Source organism: Sphaerodactylus townsendi, linkage group LG11 (genome assembly GCF_021028975.2).
Source record: "Sphaerodactylus townsendi isolate TG3544 linkage group LG11, MPM_Stown_v2.3, whole genome shotgun sequence".
Taxonomy (NCBI): domain Eukaryota; kingdom Metazoa; phylum Chordata; class Lepidosauria; order Squamata; family Sphaerodactylidae; genus Sphaerodactylus; species Sphaerodactylus townsendi.
Window position 1 is genome coordinate 31138615 of NC_059435.1, and position 22477 is coordinate 31161091.

Sequence of the window (22477 nt, forward strand, 5' to 3'; positions counted from 1 at the left end):
TAGGTTTTGAAAGTCATTTTGTAAAGCAAAAGGAGAGAGAAACACTATGAGCTAGGAATAGGGAATGGGTGTTTGGGTGAGTAGGTGTTTTGGACTGTAGTTGAAAAAAACAAGCTGTTCTCATTTATTCCTGTATGCTCTCCTAATTTAGTCTGCCTGTCATGACTCACTTTGCATTTGACTAGATATTGTTTTAAGCAGGCCTCCTTTTCTAACATCTTCCCCACATATGTGCACACACACTTTTCTGTTGTTTAGTTTCTTGTTTTGAATGTAAATCTATGGAATGGATGAGGCCTTCACAAACCTGATGAAGTGAGGTCAGGAGAGTTGATGCTAGAAGAAATGTTAGTTGTAAAGAGCCACAGGAGGCCTGTTTATCTATACTGCAGTGGACTAACACAACTATTCATGGAATCTAAGAGTCATATGGGTATTTTTGTATTTTGGTTGCAGCAGGCTTATAGGAAAATATTTTTATGCATGCTTATTTAAAATTAATCAATTGACACTGAATTAGCTTATTTCGGTATAAGCATGATTAGGATGGGGCTATTTAGTAACTAGTAGGTCACAAACAGCAATATTTGCACATAGAGATGCTGAGTTGTAGTTTAAAAACGGTGTTTGGGAAGGAGGTGAACAGTTAATTCTCTGTGGAACTATTGCCTGATTCTCAGGAACAGACAGCATATTATTATTGTATTGGAAATACTTGTACAATGATGATTGACATGAAAAAGGTCCAAATGTTTAAGCACCAGTCCGGTCTTTTAATAGAATGGCCTTGTGCTGTTGTAAAGTGCTGCTCCTCTGTTAAAATGTAACTTGTTTCCCACCAGATCAGTACATGCTGCTTGCAAAGTCAGACCTGCTAGTCTTAGGTACCCTTAAGGTCACTTTTCCACAAAGGACTGACTGGCTTTGTTTGGTGGCCGCAGGTCTGTCTCTCATGCTCAGGACAGACTCCAGAAAGCACCTTGTTTACAGTGTGATCTGCTGATTGCATAAGGCGAGCATTTCAAGCTTTCTGTTTTGCAAATATGGTTTGAATCTGGCCATTTGCTTCCCCCCACTCTTCTGATTTGAGCCATAGCAAGCTTCTAAAGCAGGGATGTCAAACATGCTGCGGGGGGGGGGGGGATCCAGTTGCTTCAGAGGATTTATCAGGCCCATGGGGCAGCCCCCCCCCCCCCCGCTCCTACTCTGTTCCATTCTGGGCTGGCAAGTCTGCTGCACCGCCTAAGCTGGCCACTCCCCCCCCCCCCAATACTCTTCTCCCCAACCCCCAAATGCCAGTTTTCTCCTGCAGTGCTGATCTGGGCTTACTGGGGATTCACTCTGGGCCTGGCCCAACCAAGTCACATTTATGTCATATCCGACCCTCACAACAAGTGAGTTCAACACCTGCGTGATGGTGACTGTATGAAGTCAGAAGTTAAGAAAGAGCAGAACTGTCATTCTTTGCTTGGTTTTTTCCTGCCCTTTGTGTTCATTTCTCAGACTGATTTGTCAAATTCCTTGAGTACGTCAAGCTTTACCCTGGAAATCTCTACATCCATCATCATGTGTTCATGCAGTCCTGCATGGGGACTGCTCAGGCTGGCCCTGGAGATATGAACAAAATTGTGATCCCCTGCCTTCATACATATTGGTGATAGAAATGGGATTATCAAATTGCAGGTTTATTTCATATCATATCACTGCCGACAATATATATGAAGGCATCGTGAGGTGAAAAATCTCCAACCTCCCAAGGGGGTTTCCAGTATGGTAAGTTCGCAGCACCAACTGAACACATTCTTGTTTACCACCGCTTTCTTTTAATTTTTTAAAAAATGTTGTATTGTTATTGGTTTGTAGTGTGTTTAATTGACTGCAAACTGCCTTGGATGCCTATGGAAAGAGCAAGATTATTAACGTAAATATTTAGCACAACGCTAACAAGTTCCTACTGTATAGTGCCCATTATAAGTAATTATCCTTTCTTTGCCGTGCCTAGACCCAATAGTCTTGAACAGGGGTCCCCAAACTACGGCCCGGGGGCCAAATGTGGCCCCCTGAAGGCATTTATCCGGCCCGCCAGGCATGGCGGCGATGGCTCCATTCATGTGCAGTGGGGGCTCGAGGGAGAGGAGGAACCGGCCCCAGCGGCTGTTGATTGCAGTTACATGATGGCACCCCCAAATCTCCATGAATTTTCTGACCCAGAGTTGGAAACCTTACATGTGGCAACGCCTGCTCCGCCCTTCCCTCTTGGCTACTCCATGTGTTGCTCTCAGGCTTTCTGTTCCGCCTCACTCCCATTGGCATCAGCCAGGCTGGTGAATCGCTCGCTGGCTGCTAGGGAGGAAGAACCCAGGAAGATACCTAATCCTGGGTTAGATGGAATGCTTCATTGGGAAAGGTATTCCACAGCCTCCCCAACAATATTTGGAGCCCACCCTGTACTTGACATACTTTGGTTACTGTTCTAAAAATAGACCATGACAGAAAGGCTGAAAGGTGAAATCAAACATTTTACAATCATTTGTGCATAGGAATTTGTTCATAGTTTTTTTTAGTCCGGCCCTCCAACAGTCTGAGGGACAGTGAACTGGCCCCCTGTTTAAAAAGTTTGGGGACCCCTGGTCTTGAACCACAGGTCAGTAAACAGCCCTTTATGAATAGAATCAGAGCAAAGCTGTCTCTCCTCAGTCCTTTGATGTTCAACATGTATCTTTACTTTATTCTCCCCCCATATGTTTGGTACTGGAAAATTCCATCAAGTCATAGCCAATTTGTGCTGGATTTTCAAGAGATTAACAGGAGTGATTTGCCATTTTCTGCTTATGTGTAGCAACCCTTGACTTCCTTGGTGGTCTTTCACCCAAGTCCTAACTAGGGCCAACCCTTCCTAACGTTCAAGATCTGATGAGATCCAGCTAGCCTGGGCAACCAGGTCACTACATTTACCCATAGTGAACTTGACTAGACCAGGAGTTGCTTGCATTGTGTTCTTGTCAGGTTCACATTTTATAATTGTATGGAACCACATTTTGTTACTTTAAGTAAAAGCATTATTTTAAAAAATGTATATGCAATGAAATATACTGTTAGCTTTTTTCTCTTAGAATTTTAGTGGCACTTTGGAAGCAAGATTAGGCACTGAGATGTTTAACCATTGGAGAACGGTGAGGAGGTAAGATTAAAGTATTCCCCAATTCAAGAATAATCTCAATATTTATTTTTATAAAAATGATTTCAGTTCTGGGAAATTCTAAATGTTCTTCTGATTTAGTCAATTAACTTTTGTGAATCAACACTACTGTTTGAGGGCCAGATGGAAATGTTTTCTAACAGCTGATTTTTTCCTTATCTTTATTGTGTAAGTTTAAATGGGTCTTCAAAGAAAATATTGAAACTGTCTTCTTCCAATGTTAACGTAACAGATAATCTTGATGCATCTGTACTGATTATGTTTCTCAAGTGAGACAGAACCAGATCAACTATATTGTTCTATTCTGGAATGGAGGGTGGGGAACTGCAGCCACCTAATTATTAATATGTAATCTGTAATCTTGTTATAAATTATGCATATGATAGATTATGATATGCTTACCTTGTATCTGTTAATCATGTATTGACAGAACAGCCCTATAGTACCAGAGTAATATTGGTAGGATCAGACTCTGCTCTTTCCCATATTTTTGCCCAGATACATTGTGGTGTGTTTCCCATATGGTTTCTCTTATTACAGCATTTGGCCTTCTTTTTAACTGTCTGTATTTGGTCCTCTTTTCAAAGTCTGTTTTAAGTCTTTTGTTCCATTGGTAATCATTTCTTTTTACTCAGTGATCAGAAATTGGGGTGGGGGTGGGGGCTGTTGTGTGAAGCACTATCAACTCGCTTCTGACTCATGGTAACCCTGTGATTCAATGTCCTCCAAAATGTCCTATCATTAACAGCCTTGCTCAAGTGTTACAAACTAAGGACCATGGCTTCTTTTATAGAATCAGTCCTTCTCATGTTGGGTTTTGCTCTTCTCCAGTTGGAGCAGAATACTATTATCAGGAGCTAGATGGAGCACCTATGGTGACCCCTGGTGGGGCTGTCAAGGCAAGTTGCACTCAGAGGTAGTTTGTCACGTCATGCCACTGGTATTTCTTGGCTGTCTCCCAGTCAAATACTTGCCAGGGTAGAGACTGAGAGTGTGCTACTGACCCAAGGTCACCTAGCAAGGTCCCCTGGCACAATGGGGGGATTGAACCTGGGTTTGAAGAAAAAATTACTCTGCCTGGCTCAAAAGAACAACAATAAAACCATAAAGTTTAATATAAATAATCAAAAACATTATATCCAATAACTCAAATATCAACAATGGAAACAATTATGCAACACATGAACAACACTAACAGCCAGAAAAGGGATCCCAAAATATGAACAAAAGATAGAGAGTCTCTGTATAAATAATATTCCTTCAGTTAAATTCTTGCAATTCAATTGTAAGCATAAAACAGACTTCCAGTAACCAAATTCACTGAAATGAAACGAATGCTTGTCCTTCATTTTAAAAAATTGGAATTACCAAATAGTAAGCTGATGATGATAAGAGGCTTGAAGTACTCCAGTTGCCAGATCTCACCTGGATACTATGTAAAGAGATAAACTGGCCATGCATGAGCATGAATGAATATCAGAAGTTGGAAGTGCTCCAGTTGCCAGATGTTCAGCTGGATGCCACATCAGCAGATAAGCTGGCCACGTGTCGACATTAAATAGATATCAGTAGTGCTAACCCAGGTAGGTTAAACACTTTTGACCTTAGTCTTCTTCAGCCACAACAATTATATACAGAAAATATCAAAGCATCAAGCCCAAAAGTATAACTTCAGAAGATGAAGCATCAAAATTCTCAAACCAAATGCATCCAAGCATTCCCAGGTCCTAATTCTACACCTTAACCCCTATACCACACTGGCTCTCGTCAACCCTGACTGAGGCCTGAATTTATTGTTTGTTGAAGTAGCTGAATTACTTGACAATGGTCTCATTTATTTAGGTTGTCTCTTGAGAAACTACCTTTGTGGCCTTTTATCCAGGCGAGAGCTTTATCAGGGGCTGATGCTGTCAATGCTCTGCGGCCATTCTATTTCGCTGTGCATCCAGACTTCTTCGGGCAGCATCCAAGAGAGAGGGTAAATACACTGTTCCTTATGGTTTGCTAGTTTTTGATAGTGCACAAGCATCTGGTTTATCTGATTTATGGTGGTGAGTCTGAGAGTTACAACTACAAGTTTTGGTAGAAATGCTATTGTAAGAAGTCTCTGAGGAGAAATATCCTAATAAGATATGTACAGATATAACTAAAGTTACATCCTTTCATCCTCTGCTAAATATTAATGGCAGGGGCGATTGTAGTGTCTTGTTTCTTCTGGCCTGCAAGTATAGCTGGGTCTTTCGCTGTCCTTTGTGTTGGTGTAAAATCAACAAGCATAAATATGTTTTATGGTGTTACGTTGGCTTTCAACTGTGTTCCATTTTTAGTCCCTTGAAAGCTTATGATGGGCTTCTCAGTGATAAAAAATGAATATGGCCAGACAAGGTCCCCTGAAAGGTAACTCATTTACCAGCCTTCTCCTGAAGTATGAAGATAGAGAGGGGTGCACTGTATATGTTTCCTGGTGTATTCTGTGATCACACAGGGTCGCGGAAAGTTCTAGCAGGCCTGGCCAGTGCCTTGCATGAATTGTGTGTGCTTGGGACAGTCCCTAGAATTCTTGGTAACATACAGAGTTTCTGTTGCAAAGGAATTAATAAGAAATGAAAATGAGAATTTCATCGTTGTCACAGAGATAAGGGAAATAAATTCATTTAAATTCTGTCTTCATTGCATTGAGTACCTACCGGTATTTTGTACTGTAAAATATTCAACATGGGTGATACAAAAATGACCAGATACAGCTGAGCAAAAATCTCATTTAAGCAAAGTAGATCTCTACATAGTAATGTATTATGAAACAAACTTGTTATGAATATTCACCATTACCTTATTTATAGTTCAAACCTTGTGGTACACTTGCTTTAACCTACATGGTGTTCACATGTAAGTAATTTCTTTTTTTGGTGGTTGATTTTCAGGAAGTCAATGAAAATTCTTTGAAGAGGTTAAATGGATATTTGGAGAATCTCCAGAAGCCAGGCTTTCGCTTCCCCTTTAATAGCGCAAACCAACGCATAGCTCACTCTTTTTTATGCGTAATGGTGAGAAAGAGCATGAACTCTTCCTTAGTACCCATAAGAATCATTTGGGACTTCAGGTATTTTTGTCACCTTGGTTTGTTTGTTTTCTCTTCTGCATTTAAATTGTACAAAGACCCTTTTATAACTTCTGTGCTATAAGACAGAGATTATTAGATAGCCACGAAAGTCAGCAGGCACTGAACCATGATCAAGACTTCCCTTATAAAAATGAGTTATTTAAATTAGAATTAATGATAAGCTTAGTTAGTTTGTATGATGTTGTTTCCCCCCTTTTTCCAGTGCATAAAATTTCAGTGCCGTTCACATGTAGACTTACAGGGCTTCATTAGGAACATTAAAAGTATGCGCTTGAAATATTCACGCAGCCTGAGTTCAAAAGATGTCTTGGGAGTATTCTTGTTCAGAAAGTGTGAAATATTTAATTGTGTCTTCCATTTTACATGTTTTCTCTAGCGAAATGGTATTGTAGGGAAGATTTGCATATGCAATTGAAGTTTATCGGTGAAAAAAATGCACGTTTTTACATTGAAGACGTATCTGATTCACAACACGGTCATAGTTGTGGGTACTTGAATTCAGAGACTGCAGCTGTGATCAGGCAAGATTCTACAAATTTGAGGGAAAGTCCTAGGTTTCCAGAAAAATCTGAAAATTTAAAAAATATGCTGAACCCCCAAAAATGATACAAGTAGCACCTATAGCATTAAGACACTGATACCTTCAGTGGCTATTATTAGGCAACCACAACAATATTGCGAATTGAAGCAAGTATTTCTGTCAGTTAAAGGCAGGGGGGAGGGCCCTTTCCAGAGCTATTTTGACCTTTGAAGGAGATTCTTCAGGCCCAGCAGCAAACAGCAACTGGATACCACATGAGTGTTCCATCTCACTGCAGCCAGTGTGCTATAGTGGTTAGAGTTTCAGACTAGGATTTGGAAGACCCAGCTTCAGATCCTCACTCTGCTGGGGAAGCAGACTGGGTGACTGGGCCTGTCACACTGTCAACCTTGCCTACTTCACAGAGTTATTGTGAGGCCTCCTGTGGGCACAAGGGTGGGAGGGGAGTAGTCAGACGCCATCCACATTTTAAAATGGGCTCTGTTTTTATATAATTGATATTAAATTATGTTTTAATGTTTGTTTTAACCTGTTGTGAACCACCCTGAGCCCTCAGGGGGAGGGCGGTATATAAAACTAATAATAAATTAAAAAATAAAATAAAATAGAGGAGAGGAGAGGAGAATGATGCTAGCTGCTTTGGTCTCCATTGTGGAGAAAGTAGTACCGTATATATAAAGAAAATAAGAAGTATGTCTGGAGGGACAGATAAAAGGTAAACTGCTTTGTGGGTGGGAAGTGAAACAGGAAACAAGGACAGACTCTAAGGGCTTGCAGGGAAGCAAAAGAGGAAATAGTAGGAGAGGAGACAGTGATATGCAGGTCTCCAACTTCTTATCTGTTCTCTAAAACAGCCCAGGAGCATTCTGAGCTCAGTAGTCCCTGCAGTGTGGGCTTAGCTGCTGAGCCTTCGCCCATTGTCCTTGTTGCTGAGCACTACCAGCATCACCTGGATCATTTAGTTTTGTTCATTCCTGGCTGCCTGAAGCTCACTGGGAGTTTTCCTGGTAAGTTAGGCCAGCCTGTCCTTGAACAGCTTCATGGCTGAAGTTCACCAGGAGATTAATCAGCAGGTGTGGTTTGCACTGGTTGTTAACCAAGCATAAAAACAACATGAATGTGCTCCATTGACTATTCTGGAATTGTTCATTGCAGGTTTTCGAGCAGTCAGTTTTACTTTGCGAACCAGAGATCTGCTAAGCACAGTATTGGACATCCTGAACTCCTGTAGCTTATCTACTGAGCATGTCCAGAGCTTATACAGCAATGTGGAGACTGTGTCTAACCGGGGAGCACGAAGGGCATTCCAACGGCCTATTAAATGGGACAAGACTTATTATTCTTTTACTGGGTTCAAAGACCCCGAGGAAGAACTCGAGCAGGCTCAGAGGATGGAAACAACTCTGAGGTATCTGTTTTTTATTTAACAAACGTTGTGTATTTTGTGTGTTTGACTTAAAATAACATTTTTTAAAAAGATTTTAATTTGCCATTAATTTTTAAACCGTTCAAGTTACGATTTATTTATTTGCTGAGAAAGACAAGAGTATAGGCATTTTAATAAATCTTCCTCATCTCAGTGCCATTATCATTCAGTACATCTTCCTTAATCCAGAGTTCAGGTGCACCAGTTGAAAGGAAGGAAGGGAAATTGGCCTACCCAGAGGCAATATCCATCTTGTGTTTCTTTTAATCTTTTCTATTTGTTTTTAAGGAACCACGTAGCTAACTCTGTATGCCCAACTGAAAAAATGTAGTTTTTTTCTTTTTGGGGGTGCCTGCTGTACAGTGAGTTCAGCTGCACAGTAGAATAACTTCTAATTTAACAGGAAAGTGTTTGTTGGAAGCCTTTTGAAACACACATGGGCCATATAAAGGGGCTGGGAGAGTATTCAGCTTGAACCACAAGTTCTTACATTTTAGCTGGACCGGGTCTGCAACTTATAAAACAATGTCAGGTCCCAAAAATGTGTATCAAACATTCATCATACAATGTTCCTTCCTACTTTTGGTTTCTGGGCAAGAAGTTCAGATGAAAAGGATAGGAGGAAAATTATCTGGGTCCTCAGTAGGCTTGAAGATGTTTATTTATTAAAACATGTATACCCCCCTTTCCTTGTGGTTCAAGGCACCTTACAATAAAAGTTTAAAATATTCTCAGTTAAAACCAAAAATAAAATGGAGAACCCTAAATCTCTCCCCACGCACATACGTACTTAAAATATATCTACTGTTCAAACCCCCTCAAAAACCCTGGCAAACAGGCAGGCCTTGACTTGACTCCTGAAGAGCTCCAAGATGGGGATGGGGGAGGAGGAGGCTGGCTCACATTTTCAGGGAGACCATTCCACAGAGCCATGATGGAAAAGGACTGGGCTCTCATCCATGCTAAGCAGGCCACCTCAAGTAGTAGGATAGCCAACAGACAGCTGCCTGGTGACTAATTGGCACGCAAGGGCGTATGGAAGGAGACGATCCTTCAAATATTAGAATAGTAGAATCATAGAGTTCGAAGAGGCCATAAAAGCCATCTGGTTCAACCCCCTGCTCAGTGCAGGATCAGGCTAGAGCATCCCTGACAAGTGTTTGTCCAGCCACTATTGAAAGACTGCCAGTCAGGGGGAGCTCACTACCTCCCTAGGTAGCTGATTCCTCTGTTGAACAACAATTACTGTAAAAAAACTTAACGTCCAGCCAAAACCTTTCTACTCATAATTTAAACCCAATATTACGAGTGCTCTGCTCCCTTCCTTCCTCTAAGTGACACAGCCTTTCACATACTTAAATAAAGCAATCATGTGCCGCCGCCACCACCCCTTCTCCAGGTTAAACATTACAGATTCCTTCAGCCTTTCATCATAGGGCTTGGTCTCTAGTCCCCTGCTTATCCTCGTCACTCTCCTCTGTATCTGCTTTACTCTGTCCACATCCTTTTCGGAGTGAGGCATCCAGAACTGCACAATACTTGAGGTATAATGCATTGTGCAGTTGGACTGACATCTTGCAATTTGGATGTTATGCCTCTGTATACTCCTCAAGATCGTGTTAATGGTTTTGTTGTTGTTGTTGCTGCATCACACTGGCTACTCATATTTAACTTATGCCCAACTGTACCCCAAGATCTTGTTCACACACACTGTTGCCCAGAAGTGTATCCCTGATGCAGTATGTGTGTTCCTCATTTTTGTTACCCAGATGTGGGCCTCAGCACTTATTCTTCTCGAATTTCATCTCTTTTACATCTGCCCACTTTTCCAGTGTGTTCAGATCTATTTGAATCCTGTCTTTGTCTTCTAGGGTCTTTGCTGCTCCTCCCAATTTCATGCAACTTGCAAATTTAATGAGTAGTCCCTCTACCCCCTCATCCAGGTCATTTATTTAAAAAATTAAAATTACTGAACTCTGTGGCATCCAACGCTGTTGCCAGTCACTCTCTGAATTATCCAGCCAGTTCCCTATCCATTGAACTATCCTAGAGTCTATCAACAGTCCTCTAGTTCACCCATCAGAATGCCATGGGGAGCCCTATCAAAAGCTTCACTGAAATCCAGATAAACATTACCTTGATCCAGTAAGCTTGTCATTCAATCGAAGAAGGAAACGAGGTTGGCCTGGCAAGACCTGCTGGGGGAAATCTGTGCTTACATCCCTGGATCACCAAGTTGTCCTTCAGTTGCTCGTACATCGATTCAAGATCTGCTCCAGTATCTTCCCTGGGGAGGAGGTCAGACTGACTGGCCTGCAGTTTCCTGGGTCATCCCTCCTCCCTTTTTTGAAAATTGGGATAACATTTACCCTCGTCTAGTCTTGGGGCACGTCTCTGGTCCTCCAGGACGTCTGGAAGATGATGGACAATAGCTGTGCAAGCTCATTGAGCACATTCAGGTGCATACTATCTGGCCTAGGGGATTGGTACTCATCCAGTGAAGTCAGGTGCTTCTCAACTACCTCTCTGTCCATGTCAACCAGCAGCCCCTACATTATACCTTGCCTACTACCATCTCCAGGTGAGCCTGTCCTCTTCTTCAGGGAAAAAACTAGGAAAAATAGACATTGAGACTTTCTGCTTTCTCTGTGTCCTGTCAGAGTTGCTCCATTTTCACCTAACAGTGGGCCTACATCTTTTTTTATCTTGCACTTGCTCTTCACGTGTCTGAAGATGCTTTTCTTGTTGTAGTGAGCCTCCCTGGCCAGCATGAGCTTTGGCCTCTCTGATGGCTGATCTACAGTGCCTAGCAACCTGCAGATACTTTTCTTTAGAGGTATGTCCTTGCCTTCTTTTTTTTAGCATTTCTTTTTTTCTCCCTTAGATCATTATGGAGCTCTCTGTTTATCCACATTGACTTGGATCCCCTGCCATGTTTCCTTCTTGTTGAAAAAGTGATGGCTTGAGCTTGCAAGAGCTCTTGTTTTAAGAGAGGCCATCTTTTACCTCCTCCTTTCCCTTCCAGCAGGCTTGCCCATGGGATGACTTTCAACATGCCCCTGAGTTTGCTAAAAACTGCCCTGCTAAAATTTAACACACACGTCTGGCTACGAATGCTCTGGGTCCCCCACTGCAAAAGGAATTCTAGGAGCAGAAGTGTGGGAAACCAAGTAGTACTTTTTTGGTACTAACCAATGGCAGGCAGGGTCATTCTGGGAAAGGATCAGATTGCATATTTATGTATTTAAATTTATAGCCCACCCTTTACAGAATTTATACCCCACTGTATACAGCAATGTTGAAACAGAGTACATCAGTCTGGATGGATATGGAGGTTACAGTGCTAGACTAGGATCCAAGTGCCCAGGTTAAAATCCCCACTGCACCACAGAACTTGCTGGCTGGTACTCTCATCCTTTCCCTCTCTGTTGTTAGGGTACAATAAAGGAGAAGGGAATGATATAAAGCCACCCTGAGCTCCTTGGGCAGGGGAGGGATAAAAAATGTACCAAACAAATAGGGAAGGTCCACCATACACTTTGAAATCAGCCATAGCCACATACACAAAGTGGCAAAATGTAACGTTACCTTGTGAACTGCGTAGCAACATGGTATGGGTTGCTGCTTATTTTTATTAGCTGTGTTCCCACCAGCAGCTTAAACATAAGGAACCGAAGCAGAAAGATGACATGAAAACGGCGGTCACTTTGTCTGCTTTATTTCTGTAGGTTGGGTTGCTATTAAAGGCATGAGAGCCTCACCTTTCCATACAGCCGTCTTTGAGGCAGAGTACAAAATGACAGAAAGACCAGATGCTATAAACCACAAAAACTATAGCTGGTCATCAGAATGAGAACTGCAGAAATGTGTCAGGTTTCTATACTGTGCAACTATTCTTTCCTAACTACATTTTTAATATGCTCGAGCTCTTCAGTAGCAAGGTTTTAAACAGTGACTTAACCTTCTCATTTAATTATGCAGTGTTGCTTTTAAAAGTATATCTGTGATCCATTTTTTTTCCAGTTCCTGGTTAGATAGTAATGAAAAGAGTGCAGTAAAGAAGCTGAAGAATAGCTTGCCGCTCCGGAAAGAACTGGACCGTTTGAAAGGTGAACTTTGTCATCAGCTGCAACTCTCTGACATTAGGTAACAAATTCAAATTATAGTTCTGGGTGAAAAAGCAAATCTGCGAGTTGGACGTGTGGTGGGCCAAGCGGTACAGTCAGCAGTAAATGGGCAAATGTTTTCACGTGGACTTAAACATTTGTCTGATTGAGGTGGGTTTTCCGGGCTGTGTGGCTGTGGTCTGGCGGATCTTGTTCCTAACGTTTCGCCTGCATCTGTGGCTGGCATCTTCGGAGGTGTAACCTTCAGAGGTGTAACCTCTGACGATACCAGCCAGAGATGCAGGCGAAACATTAGGAACAAGATCTGCCAGACCACGGCCACACAGCCCAGAAAACCCACCACAACCAATTGAATCCGGCCATGAAAGCCTTCGACAATACATTAAACATTTGTGTTCTCTTGAGGCTATCGTATATAGTAAAATACGTCATGTTTTGCAGCAGGATTTCCTGCTTGTCTTGCTGTGTTTTTTTTTTTTTTTGTGGCTTTCTTCATGCGCCCCGAGTATGCAATATTCATACCACACGCATTTTAAGAAACTCTGCATTATTCAACAAATTGGAAGCTCCATGCATCAGGTGCCCTCTCTGTCATTTTATTAGGGGAATAGTTACAGGGTCACAGGGCCCAGAGCTTGAAGTCATTTTGGGTTGACCAAAGTGATTAGACAGTTACCTATGGCCTTGAGTGGGGGGGATTGCTACTGTGTACACTACAGTAGGTTTTTTAGAATGTGGATAGGATTTTGTGGTTTTAGGCCGTCCTGGATTATAGAATTTATGGGAAGACACCATCTAAATGTTATGTTGTTATCAGGTTAACTAATTTATGAGGCTTGGTTTAGTTGTAATGGTTTATGATTTCATGTATTAGGGATTAATGCTGTCAGGATGTTGTGACACTTGGTGTTATGCTGTTATGTTATGCAATGTATTGTGTATTATGTTGTTATGCTATTACAAATTGTTATTATGTGCTATGATGGTTACGTTATGAGTTGTTAACCTGAAATATGAATGTTTGTTTGTTTGACTTCTATGCCGCCCACCCCCGAAGGGCTCTGAGCTGTGTACAACAACTGATATAATCTAAAATATCAAGTATTATTGAGCTAATGTTGGACTATGTTAGGGTTATTGTAAATGGTGTTGCTGTTATGCTTAGTCCTAATGTACTGATATTGTTGTTTATTATGGTTTATGCCTAGTCCTATTGTACTGATGTATTGTTGTTTTTTATTGTGTTGCACACTGCCCTGAGCCCTCCGGGGGAGAGCGGTATATAAATTCAAATCAAATAAAAAAATGCTGTGAAGGAGTCACAGTGGTCAAAATCTTGAGACCAGGACCTGACTATGAACTCAGTTTTTGTTTTTAAATATTAACCTCCTGACCTTTAAATAAAATAAAAGCCCAGATTTCAGTTTAAATAGCACCAACCATGGAACTGTAGAGCGTGAACTGGGAAGATGGTTCGAACAGCACTGTCTTGGGCAGCCTTGGGAACTTTCTGCTTAATCTACCCCACATGTCTATTATGAACATAAAATGGGAAATCCTGTTTGGATCACTTTGGATTATGGGGGAGAGACCATATATTTCACTTGCTTTCTCAAACCCACAAATGAGACCTTGCTTGGAGGAAAAGAGGAAGTCATTTCTCAGTTTGGGACTGGGAGGATTGGGTTTCCAAAAACAGGCAGAGCTGTGTCTTGTGCTTTAATACATACATCTTAATGGGGGATGTACCTGGGACTCTTAATTCTTTTCCAGTCTGGCCTATTTAAAAAAAGATAGTCCCCTGTGCAAGCACTGAGTTATTACTGATTCATGGGGTGATGTCACACAGAAATGTAGTTCCAAGGGGCGGAGGGTGTGCAATGCACCAGGCCCGCACCCCTTCAGGGGTGTGGTGGGGCGTTCCAGGGCGGGCGGACATTGGCGTGGCAGGAGCGGAGGATGCACCAGTGTACCAGGCACTTTTCCCCCTCGCTCCATCTCTGATGTCACATCATGACATTTACTAGGCAGGCTTTGTTTTTGGAGTGGTTTTTGGAGTGCCATGGCCTTGCCCAGACATCTACACTAACCCACCCCCTGCAAGTTGGGTACTCATTTAACCAACCATGGAAGGCTGAGTCAACCTTGAGCCAGCTACCTAAAATCAATTCCTGTCTGGATCAAACTCAGGTCACGAGCAGAAGATTTTTGCTTACCACTCTGCGCCATGGATCTCCTCTTGTCTATTTAGGTAGTTAGTTATAAGGTTGCCAACCTTGAACTTGGCTGGGAAAATGTAACAGTTCTTTAACAACTGTGTCTGTCTGCTTGGGAATGCCATGGGGTTCACTGGGGCTGACTCCCAAGTAAGCCTGCCTAGGATTGTAGTTGTTGCGTAAGGGCCCCAGGCTTCAGATGCTGCCATTTCTAGTAAGAATACTTTTGACAATCAAACACAGGGAAATGTCTCATATATGCAACCCTTTCCTTTTTGGTTCAGTTTGTTTTTCTTCCTTGCCTATCCGTCATCCCATTGTGCAGCTTATTATTTATTACAAACACATTTATTTAAAACATCCATTTGAACTGTGGGCCACATAAGGTATTTGTAGATCACCTCTGTGAGAATTTCAGCTGGCTTGACTGTTTACAGCAGTCTATTAACCATCTTCAACCAACCCCGTGTTCATCTTGTGTGCCTAAAGAGGGATGAAAAGGGTCTTCCTGTGTTTTGTTTTAGATGGCAGAGGAGCTGGGGCATTGCTCATCGATGTAGCCAGCTACACAGTTTAAGTCGACTGGCTCAGCAGAGCCCAGAAGCTCTAAGGAATGCAATAGGTACATTTTGTTTCTGATGCCTTTGTTGTTCAATTCATTCATCCTTTGCTCGTCTTCCTAGAGAAGATTCCAATCAGATAACAGTTCAGAACTTGCAGCTGCTGGAGCCCTGCCAGAGCTTCTTCCTTTCCTTCTGGGCAGAGTTCAGACTACTGGAACGCACAACACAATGACCGCAAGGCAGTAGTTAAATTGTCAGACTGGGATCTTGGAGCCCTGGGTTAAAATTCCCGCTTGACCATAGAAGTGTGCTTAGTGACCTTGGGCCAGTTGCTACTTTTCAGCCTTTCCAACCTCACAGAGTTGTTGTGAGGATAAAGTGGAGGTGAACAATGTTCTAAGCCATTTTGGGTCTCGCTAGGGAGAAAAGTGGGGTATAAATATCTAAAATAAATAAATAAATGATATTTTTGGATGGCTGCATGCATTTACTTGGTAATACTTTTGGTTTCAGCTAATTTTCTTTGCATATAGTCACAAAAAGTAGGGGAATCTTGAAAGGCTAAATTTCTAGTAGGAACTGCACTATAAATATTAGGGAATTCCTAGGCTAGTTCCCGTTCCTGTGAAATTACAAAAAAAAAGGCATGGGTAGTGATTAAATATTTCATCTCCTTTCCAACAGGACGCACAGTGATATTCACAGACCGTTCGGGCATGAGCGCAACAGGCTGTGTTATGCTTGGAACCATGGATGTTCACCACCACTGGACCAAAGTAAGAACTGGGGACTTAGAGTTGGTTTGTTTTACTGTGACATTCAGCATGCATTCACATATTTGTGGCACAAAAAAATAAACCTTAAGAATTCGAAGAAGTTGGCATCTACAGGCTGTTGAACTGGATGAACATTGCTGAGAGAGCTTGGAGAGAACTGTGACTAGCCCAAGGTCACTCAGCAGGCTTCTTATGGAAGAGTGGAGAATCAAACCTGATTCTCTAGATTAGAGTCCATCACTCTTAATCACCAAAAAATGCTGACTCTAATTTCAAATTACTCGTTGACTGATGGGGTAGGAAGACATCTTGATTGGGTGATTCTCACCTCTTTTCTCAGGGAGGCAGAACCAAATTTCTTAACTTCCTCCTCTCCTTTCTGTAGGGATCACCCAACTTCCAGTTTGTTTCCTGCCTCAGACAGGGAGAGCACGTTATATATAGGCTCCTATTTCTTTTTGCCTATTTGCTTCATTTTCACCTGGAAACCTCTTCTTTACTTTTTATCTTCTTATATTTCCTACTATACCTTTTTCTTTCTTTTTCTTGTTTTCCCCTTCCCTTCTTCAGTCTTTGCGCTAGGGGAAGGCACATTGCGTTCCTTTCATTTTGGCACCAAAACTCTGCTCCTTCAAAATGGTGCACAGATTACAGGCTTCTCTTGGAAACGGAGCTTAATAAGAGAGACCATGAAGGAGGAAATTGAAGTTTATCACCACACCAGAGGTTGGGGCTCTAGACCAAACTCTCCCTCCCAACCCAACCTTCCCCTAGAACCACCTCACATGGTGCTAACATGACCCCTTGGCCAACCAAAGCTGCTCAGAAAATGAAGGTGGATGTTCAAAAAGCGGGGGTTACTTCACAAAATTGGCCCAGGCAAGAGCCTCTTAACGATCCTGATTAATTCTCCCATAGCAAGGAAGAGGAATGGGAGAATTCCTTTAAGAAGATTTTAAAAAATGGCCTTGGAACTCCTGAGCAGACTGCTAGGCTTTTCAAGACTAAGGACCTAGCATAGTTACTTTCCTTAACCACTGCTGCCACTCATTAATACGGGAGCCAGATTTGGGGCTGCAGTAGGAGAAGGAAGGGAAGTCCTGCTCTGCTGAGAGAAACCCTTCCATCGCTGGAGATTGTCTGCAGTATCCAAGCCATTGTTCACCATCTCTTTTGAACACTTAATCATTAAATCAGGAGTCCCTAGCGTGGTACCCGAGGACTCCAGGGCACCTGCTGACACATTTTCTTTAAGGAAAGAGATAGGGCCAGGTAGGTAGGTTTTGCCCCGCAAGTCTTCTGGTTAACTATTGGAGATTGGATTGACTGTGCAGATTTCTTTTATGCTGCATTGGCAGCTTCTGCCACCACAGCACATAGATCTGCTCTATGGCCCCTTCCGCACACGCAAAATAATGCGTTTTCAAACCACTTTCACAACTGTTTGCAAGTGGATTTTGCTATTCCGCACAGCTTCAGAGAGCACTGAAAGCAGTTTGAAAGTGCATTATTCTGCATGTGCGGAATGAGCCTATGTTACTGAAGTTACACTGTGGCCATCATTGTGTGGCTCACTGTGCTTCCTGTGGCAGCCATTTAATAGCAGCTATATTGTTACTGTGCCCACCATGCTGTGCCAATATTCCAAAAGTGCCTGCGAGCTCAAAAAGGTTGGGGGCCCTTCATTATGTACTCTGTAACAATACTCAGTGGTGGTAAGAACATTTCGAGTGATTGAAATACATGTATAAAAACAGCTCAGCGGTTGTTCGTTTTCATGGCTGTTGTATTAGCTTTTCTGTTGCAAGCGTAGCATTGAACTCATTTGTAAAATTTTAGCAAGTAGGGGCCTTTGAGTGGAGATCGTATCATGTCCTTAAGGAACTCTTTAATATATGCAGATTTTTGAAAGGTTGCCAAGTTACTCTGCACTTCAGAGGAAACTGCTGCTTTTGGAGGACCATATAAGCCACCTTCTGGGAGGCATCCAAATAACATACATCGAAGAGCTGCAGCCGATGTTGACCCTGGAAGAGTACTATGCTATTCTGGATGGCTTTTATAACAGAGTATGCAATAGCAGGCTTCCGTTTCACCCTCGCAGTCTGCGTGGATTACAAATGATTCTGGAAAGGTGCGTTGCTACTAAAATAGGCTATTCTCTGAGGGCTGCTGATTTGCAAAACAGTTGAATTGAGCTTACAGGTTTTTGCTTTGGCCACGATCACGATGCCACAGGTTTGTATCTAAGTTCTTTTCAGCCCCCTCCTTTCCAAGAGCAGCTTTTCATCTATCTGAGAAGCACTCGGAGATCAGCAGTTTCTCTCCATCATGACACATGCCTTGCTTTCATGAAATACTTGACAAAGATGAATACTATCTCCAAATCGCTGTTTTTGTGTGTACATGCACACAAATCCCATGCCTTTCTGTAAACTAAATATTCAGGCTGGCATGCTTCAAAGTATTTTTTTAAATAAAGTTAAAATCATAAAAACCCCAAACCAAAGCAGTGGATATATAATTGGACAGTGCAAAATTAAAACCCAACAAAGGCTTGGGGGGAGAGGATAGTTTTAAATTGGTGTTTTAAAGAGGTCAGTGACGACACCTAGTTAAAAGTCCCGTAAAGAAGATTCTGTAATCAAACATCCAAAATGTGAAAGATCCTGTCCCTGATAGACAACTTGGTCCTCCTCTGGAGGAGGTGGTTCCTTGAGTGAGGCTTCCAGAGATGACTTTAGGGAGCAGGCAATTTTAGGAGGTGAAAGGTGGTGCCTCAGGTACCATCCAGTCATTTAGGGCTTTGAAGGCCAGAGCCGGCTGGTTCAGTTCTACCCAGAAACAGCCTGAAAGCTAGTTGAGATCTTTCACTACTGGACAAATACCGCCAGCACAGTGAACACCAGCTGAATATTTTTGACAGCAACTGTGATGTATTTGGAGACACGTGTTTAACTCATGCTCATTATCTCTGAACTGCAGTGACAGGTATGAGCCAAGCCTACATGAACTTGGGCACTTCATCATACCGGCAGTCTGTGATCCAGCAACCCTCCAATGGTTTATCATCACCAAAGCCCAAGAAGCAAAGGCTAATCTGGAAAGAAAGGAAGAGTGAGTAGATGTGCTGCCCTTATTGTATCCTGTGTTTATCCTTGACCTCTTATGAGGTTTTCAAGAATTACTCTACAAAGAGGAGTGCGAAAACGGAGCTTCAGTTAAACCAGTTACTCTCTGTTTCTACAGGAACACGCCAAGCACTCTGGTAGTTTGTTACCACCTTGCTAAACAACTCTGGGTTCTCAATTGTGGTGTAGTACCTCACCCCACTCTCCAAGCAGTGAAGTATGAGTGGAATATTCCCCACATGACATCAGTGCCAGGGCCGTATTATCCATAAGGCCAACTAGGCTGAATCCTAGTGTCCCTGCAGGGCCTAGAGGTCCATCAATTCTGTTTTGTTTTGTTGAGGCGCTGTTGCCAGTAGTGACCTTGATTGTGTGTGAGTGAGTAAAATTCTTCAGGAGACCCTCAAAATGGATACAGGTCTATGCACTGCAGTCTCATACCTACCACATCCGGGTCAGGCTATCAGCTGTAGTGGGGTGAAAAATTGAAGTACTCGAGGGACCCAAAGTATCTGAAAGCCTAGGGCCCCAGCCATGGGTTAATACGCCCCTGATCAGCGCCACTCTGCCCCAACCCAGCCTTGCCTTGTTTCCCCCACAACTTGGATTAAGTTGTACGCGAGCTGGCCCCAGAGCGTGGGAACAGAGATATTCCTGCTATGAAATCCTTTCTTTACCCCATTCCCTGCACCTCTGTATACAAATACCTCTGCATTCGCCCACCAAACAGATGGTTTGCAATTTGCAGAAGGAGTGGAACCTAGAAGATAAGCTTGTAGAAGGCAAAGTTTTTTAAAAACTCTAATTTTTCATTTTTCATTTTATGACTTATGGGGGTGTTGCTGTTTCAGATTAATGGTGCTTGAAAAGGAACTTATCAAGGCTTCCACAGAGAGATTCTCCCTTCTCCAATTGTACAAGGAGCCCAGTGTTTCCAGCGTGCAAATGATCCGTTCTTGCAACAGACTGTTGAAAGAGTCACTGCCCTACCTGCAGGGCATGCGGCTCTGCATTTCCCATTTCTATTCGGTGCTGCAGGACGGAGACCTCTGTATCCCCTGGGACTGGAAAAAGTGATCTACCTGCCAAAAGTCTATGTTCGTGTAAGAAAAGAGGAACATATTAAATTACTGCAAGCCACAGCAGTCACAGAGTTTTTATGTCAGTATTTTGCAAAAAGTTTAAATGCCTGTTGATCAAAAAGGTTCAAATGACCTGCTGTTGAAGGCAACGTGTTAAAAGGATGCACAGTCTTAAAAGGCTTATTAATGAAATGATTTGTTGGAGACAGTGTCATAGAAAACTTGAATTAAATCTAAAAAGCACAAATGTGAGTTTTATGTGATTGTGATCCTTGCCAGTATGGATTTTAATATATAAGAACATGTGCCTGCTAATTTAAAAGTAGTGATTGAAGCTTACCTATGATGCAAATTTCCTTCTCGCTAGAGAAGGTAGGACTGTAAAAGCTGGAATATTCAAATTTGAGGTCATTGATTGTTGCCAATGATCTAGTTACGCATTCACATATAAAATGTGTGTGTGTGTGTATGTGTGTATATACATATATATACATATATATATAGCATGATCACAGAATATTCTTTAGTATAACTTATTTTACAAAATTATTGTACAGCTTAAAGGTTTTTTAATGTTAAATGTTTATTCTTTAGATCATCTACTTTGCACATAACTTTTCAGATAAATTTGCAAAGAGCACTGAACTGCCTTGCACTTTCTCTTCCACATGGGTTTTTCGAGCGGTTCCCCTTTTTAAATTCTGATTTGTGACTCTCTACGGGGACACTGGGGGGACTCCTGTCACTGCAGTCACAGCGTGCCATGTTCATACATGTATGTAAGCAAATGCTGAAGAATACCAGAGTTGTGTAAAGTGTCTATAAAAGAGCCCCTCACTCTTTCCCCCCACTAGGACATGCCCATACCAACAGTGGGAAACCATTTGGGCAGATTACAGTCTATCCTATTGACTGTATGTATGAAATGGAAACCAACAGGCTGATTATGTGAACCAAGAAAGTCAGATCCCTCAAATAATTGGGAATGAGCCCTTCTTGAATTTAATCTGTATGTTGGTGTAGTGATTGATTGGTTGCACTACTGTCAAGCAAGAATGGAGAGAATTGTGGCATGCTTTCTTCCAATACTGTATCTGAGTGTGTCTAAGCAAAGCGGAAAGTATTAATGTCAATCTGCTACTGTAAAAATGACTGGCCCCTACTGCCTCAGATGTTCCTTGTGTAAAATACAGCCATGTGTCTTAAAAACGCTTTTAAACTTTTAACCTCAGTGTTTGCAGGAATATCTGTGCGTTTATCAAGATGGGTAAAATCTCTACAAGGGAAAATAACGTGGCTGCAAGCAGTGCAGTACTTTTGGTGCCAGTGAATTCAGTAGCGATGAATGGTACACAGATCTGCACTGGACGATGCCTGAGGGGGTATCTGTTTTGTATGATAGTTAGTTTGATAGCTCAGTTGTCCAGTAGTCAGGATTTTAAATTATTTGTGAAGAGATACCTGTATTTTTTCAAAAATAAAATAGAGTCCTAAGACTGTGGGGCTTGTTATGGTTCTTCAGAGTTGGCAAAATGCCAAATTTTGACAGTGGATTCATTTAAAATTCTACAGTAACATCACCTGGTGAGCTCTCCATTTTATAATTGTATAGATCCGTGGTGGCGAACCTATGGCACCCCATACGTTCATGGACTACAATTCTCATCAGCCCCTGCTAGCATGGCCAATTGGCCATGCTGGCAGGGACTGATGGAAATTGTAGTCCATGGATGTCTGGAGTGCCATAGGTTCACCACCCCTGGTATAGATCATTAATTAGAAGCCACACAGCTTCATTCAGAAACTAGTTAAATGGGGGTCCTTCCATTTCCACATGCCGTCCCACAGATTTTATGGAATTTAAATGGGAATTTGACCACATACTCATTGTAGTGCAGGATAACATTTACTGACCTCACATAAGAAAATGTTTAAAATGTTCTTGGTTTTGATCATTTTGAACACTAACATTGTCTGAAAGTTGTCATTGCAGTATAGGTTAAGAGTAGCTAGCAGATAGCTGCCATTTTAGAGGAGGAGGAGGAGGAGGAGGAGTTTGGATTTATATCCCCCCTTTCTCTCCTGCAGGAGACTCAAAGGGGCTTACAATCTCCTTGCCCTTCCCCCCTCACAACAAACACCCTGTGAGGTAGGTGGGGCTGAGAGAGCTTTGAGAAGCTGTGACTAGCCCAAGGTCACCCAGCTGGCGTGTGTGGGAGTGTACAGGCTAATCTGAATTCCCCAGATAAGCCTCCACAGCTCAGGCAGCAGAGCTGGGAATCAAACCCGGTTCCT

At 42.2% G+C, this 22477-nt stretch overlaps 1 protein-coding gene across 1 annotated transcript; it reads left to right on the forward strand.

Moving 5' to 3' along the window:
• Positions 1 to 1198: 1198 nt before the first annotated feature.
• TCAIM (T cell activation inhibitor, mitochondrial) lies at positions 1199 to 21681 on the forward strand. Its single transcript, XM_048511243.1, has 12 exons — positions 1199 to 1773; positions 3114 to 3181; positions 5042 to 5177; positions 6121 to 6214; positions 6282 to 6299; positions 8017 to 8269; positions 12311 to 12433; positions 15155 to 15252; positions 15878 to 15969; positions 17871 to 18103; positions 18955 to 19086; positions 19952 to 21681. Exons 1-12 carry the CDS (start codon positions 1771 to 1773, stop codon positions 20175 to 20177), a joined length of 1476 nt encoding a protein of 491 aa, XP_048367200.1. The 5' UTR covers positions 1199 to 1770; the 3' UTR covers positions 20178 to 21681.
• Positions 21682 to 22477: the final 796 nt, after the last annotated feature.

Coding starts and splice junctions, on each gene's coding strand:
- TCAIM (XM_048511243.1), top strand. Junction 5,178..6,120: donor GGCAGCATCCAAGAGAGAGG/GTAAATACACTG, acceptor GTTGATTTTCAG/GAAGTCAATGAAAATTCTTT. Junction 18,104..18,954: donor TTACAAATGATTCTGGAAAG/GTGCGTTGCTAC, acceptor TCTGAACTGCAG/TGACAGGTATGAGCCAAGCC.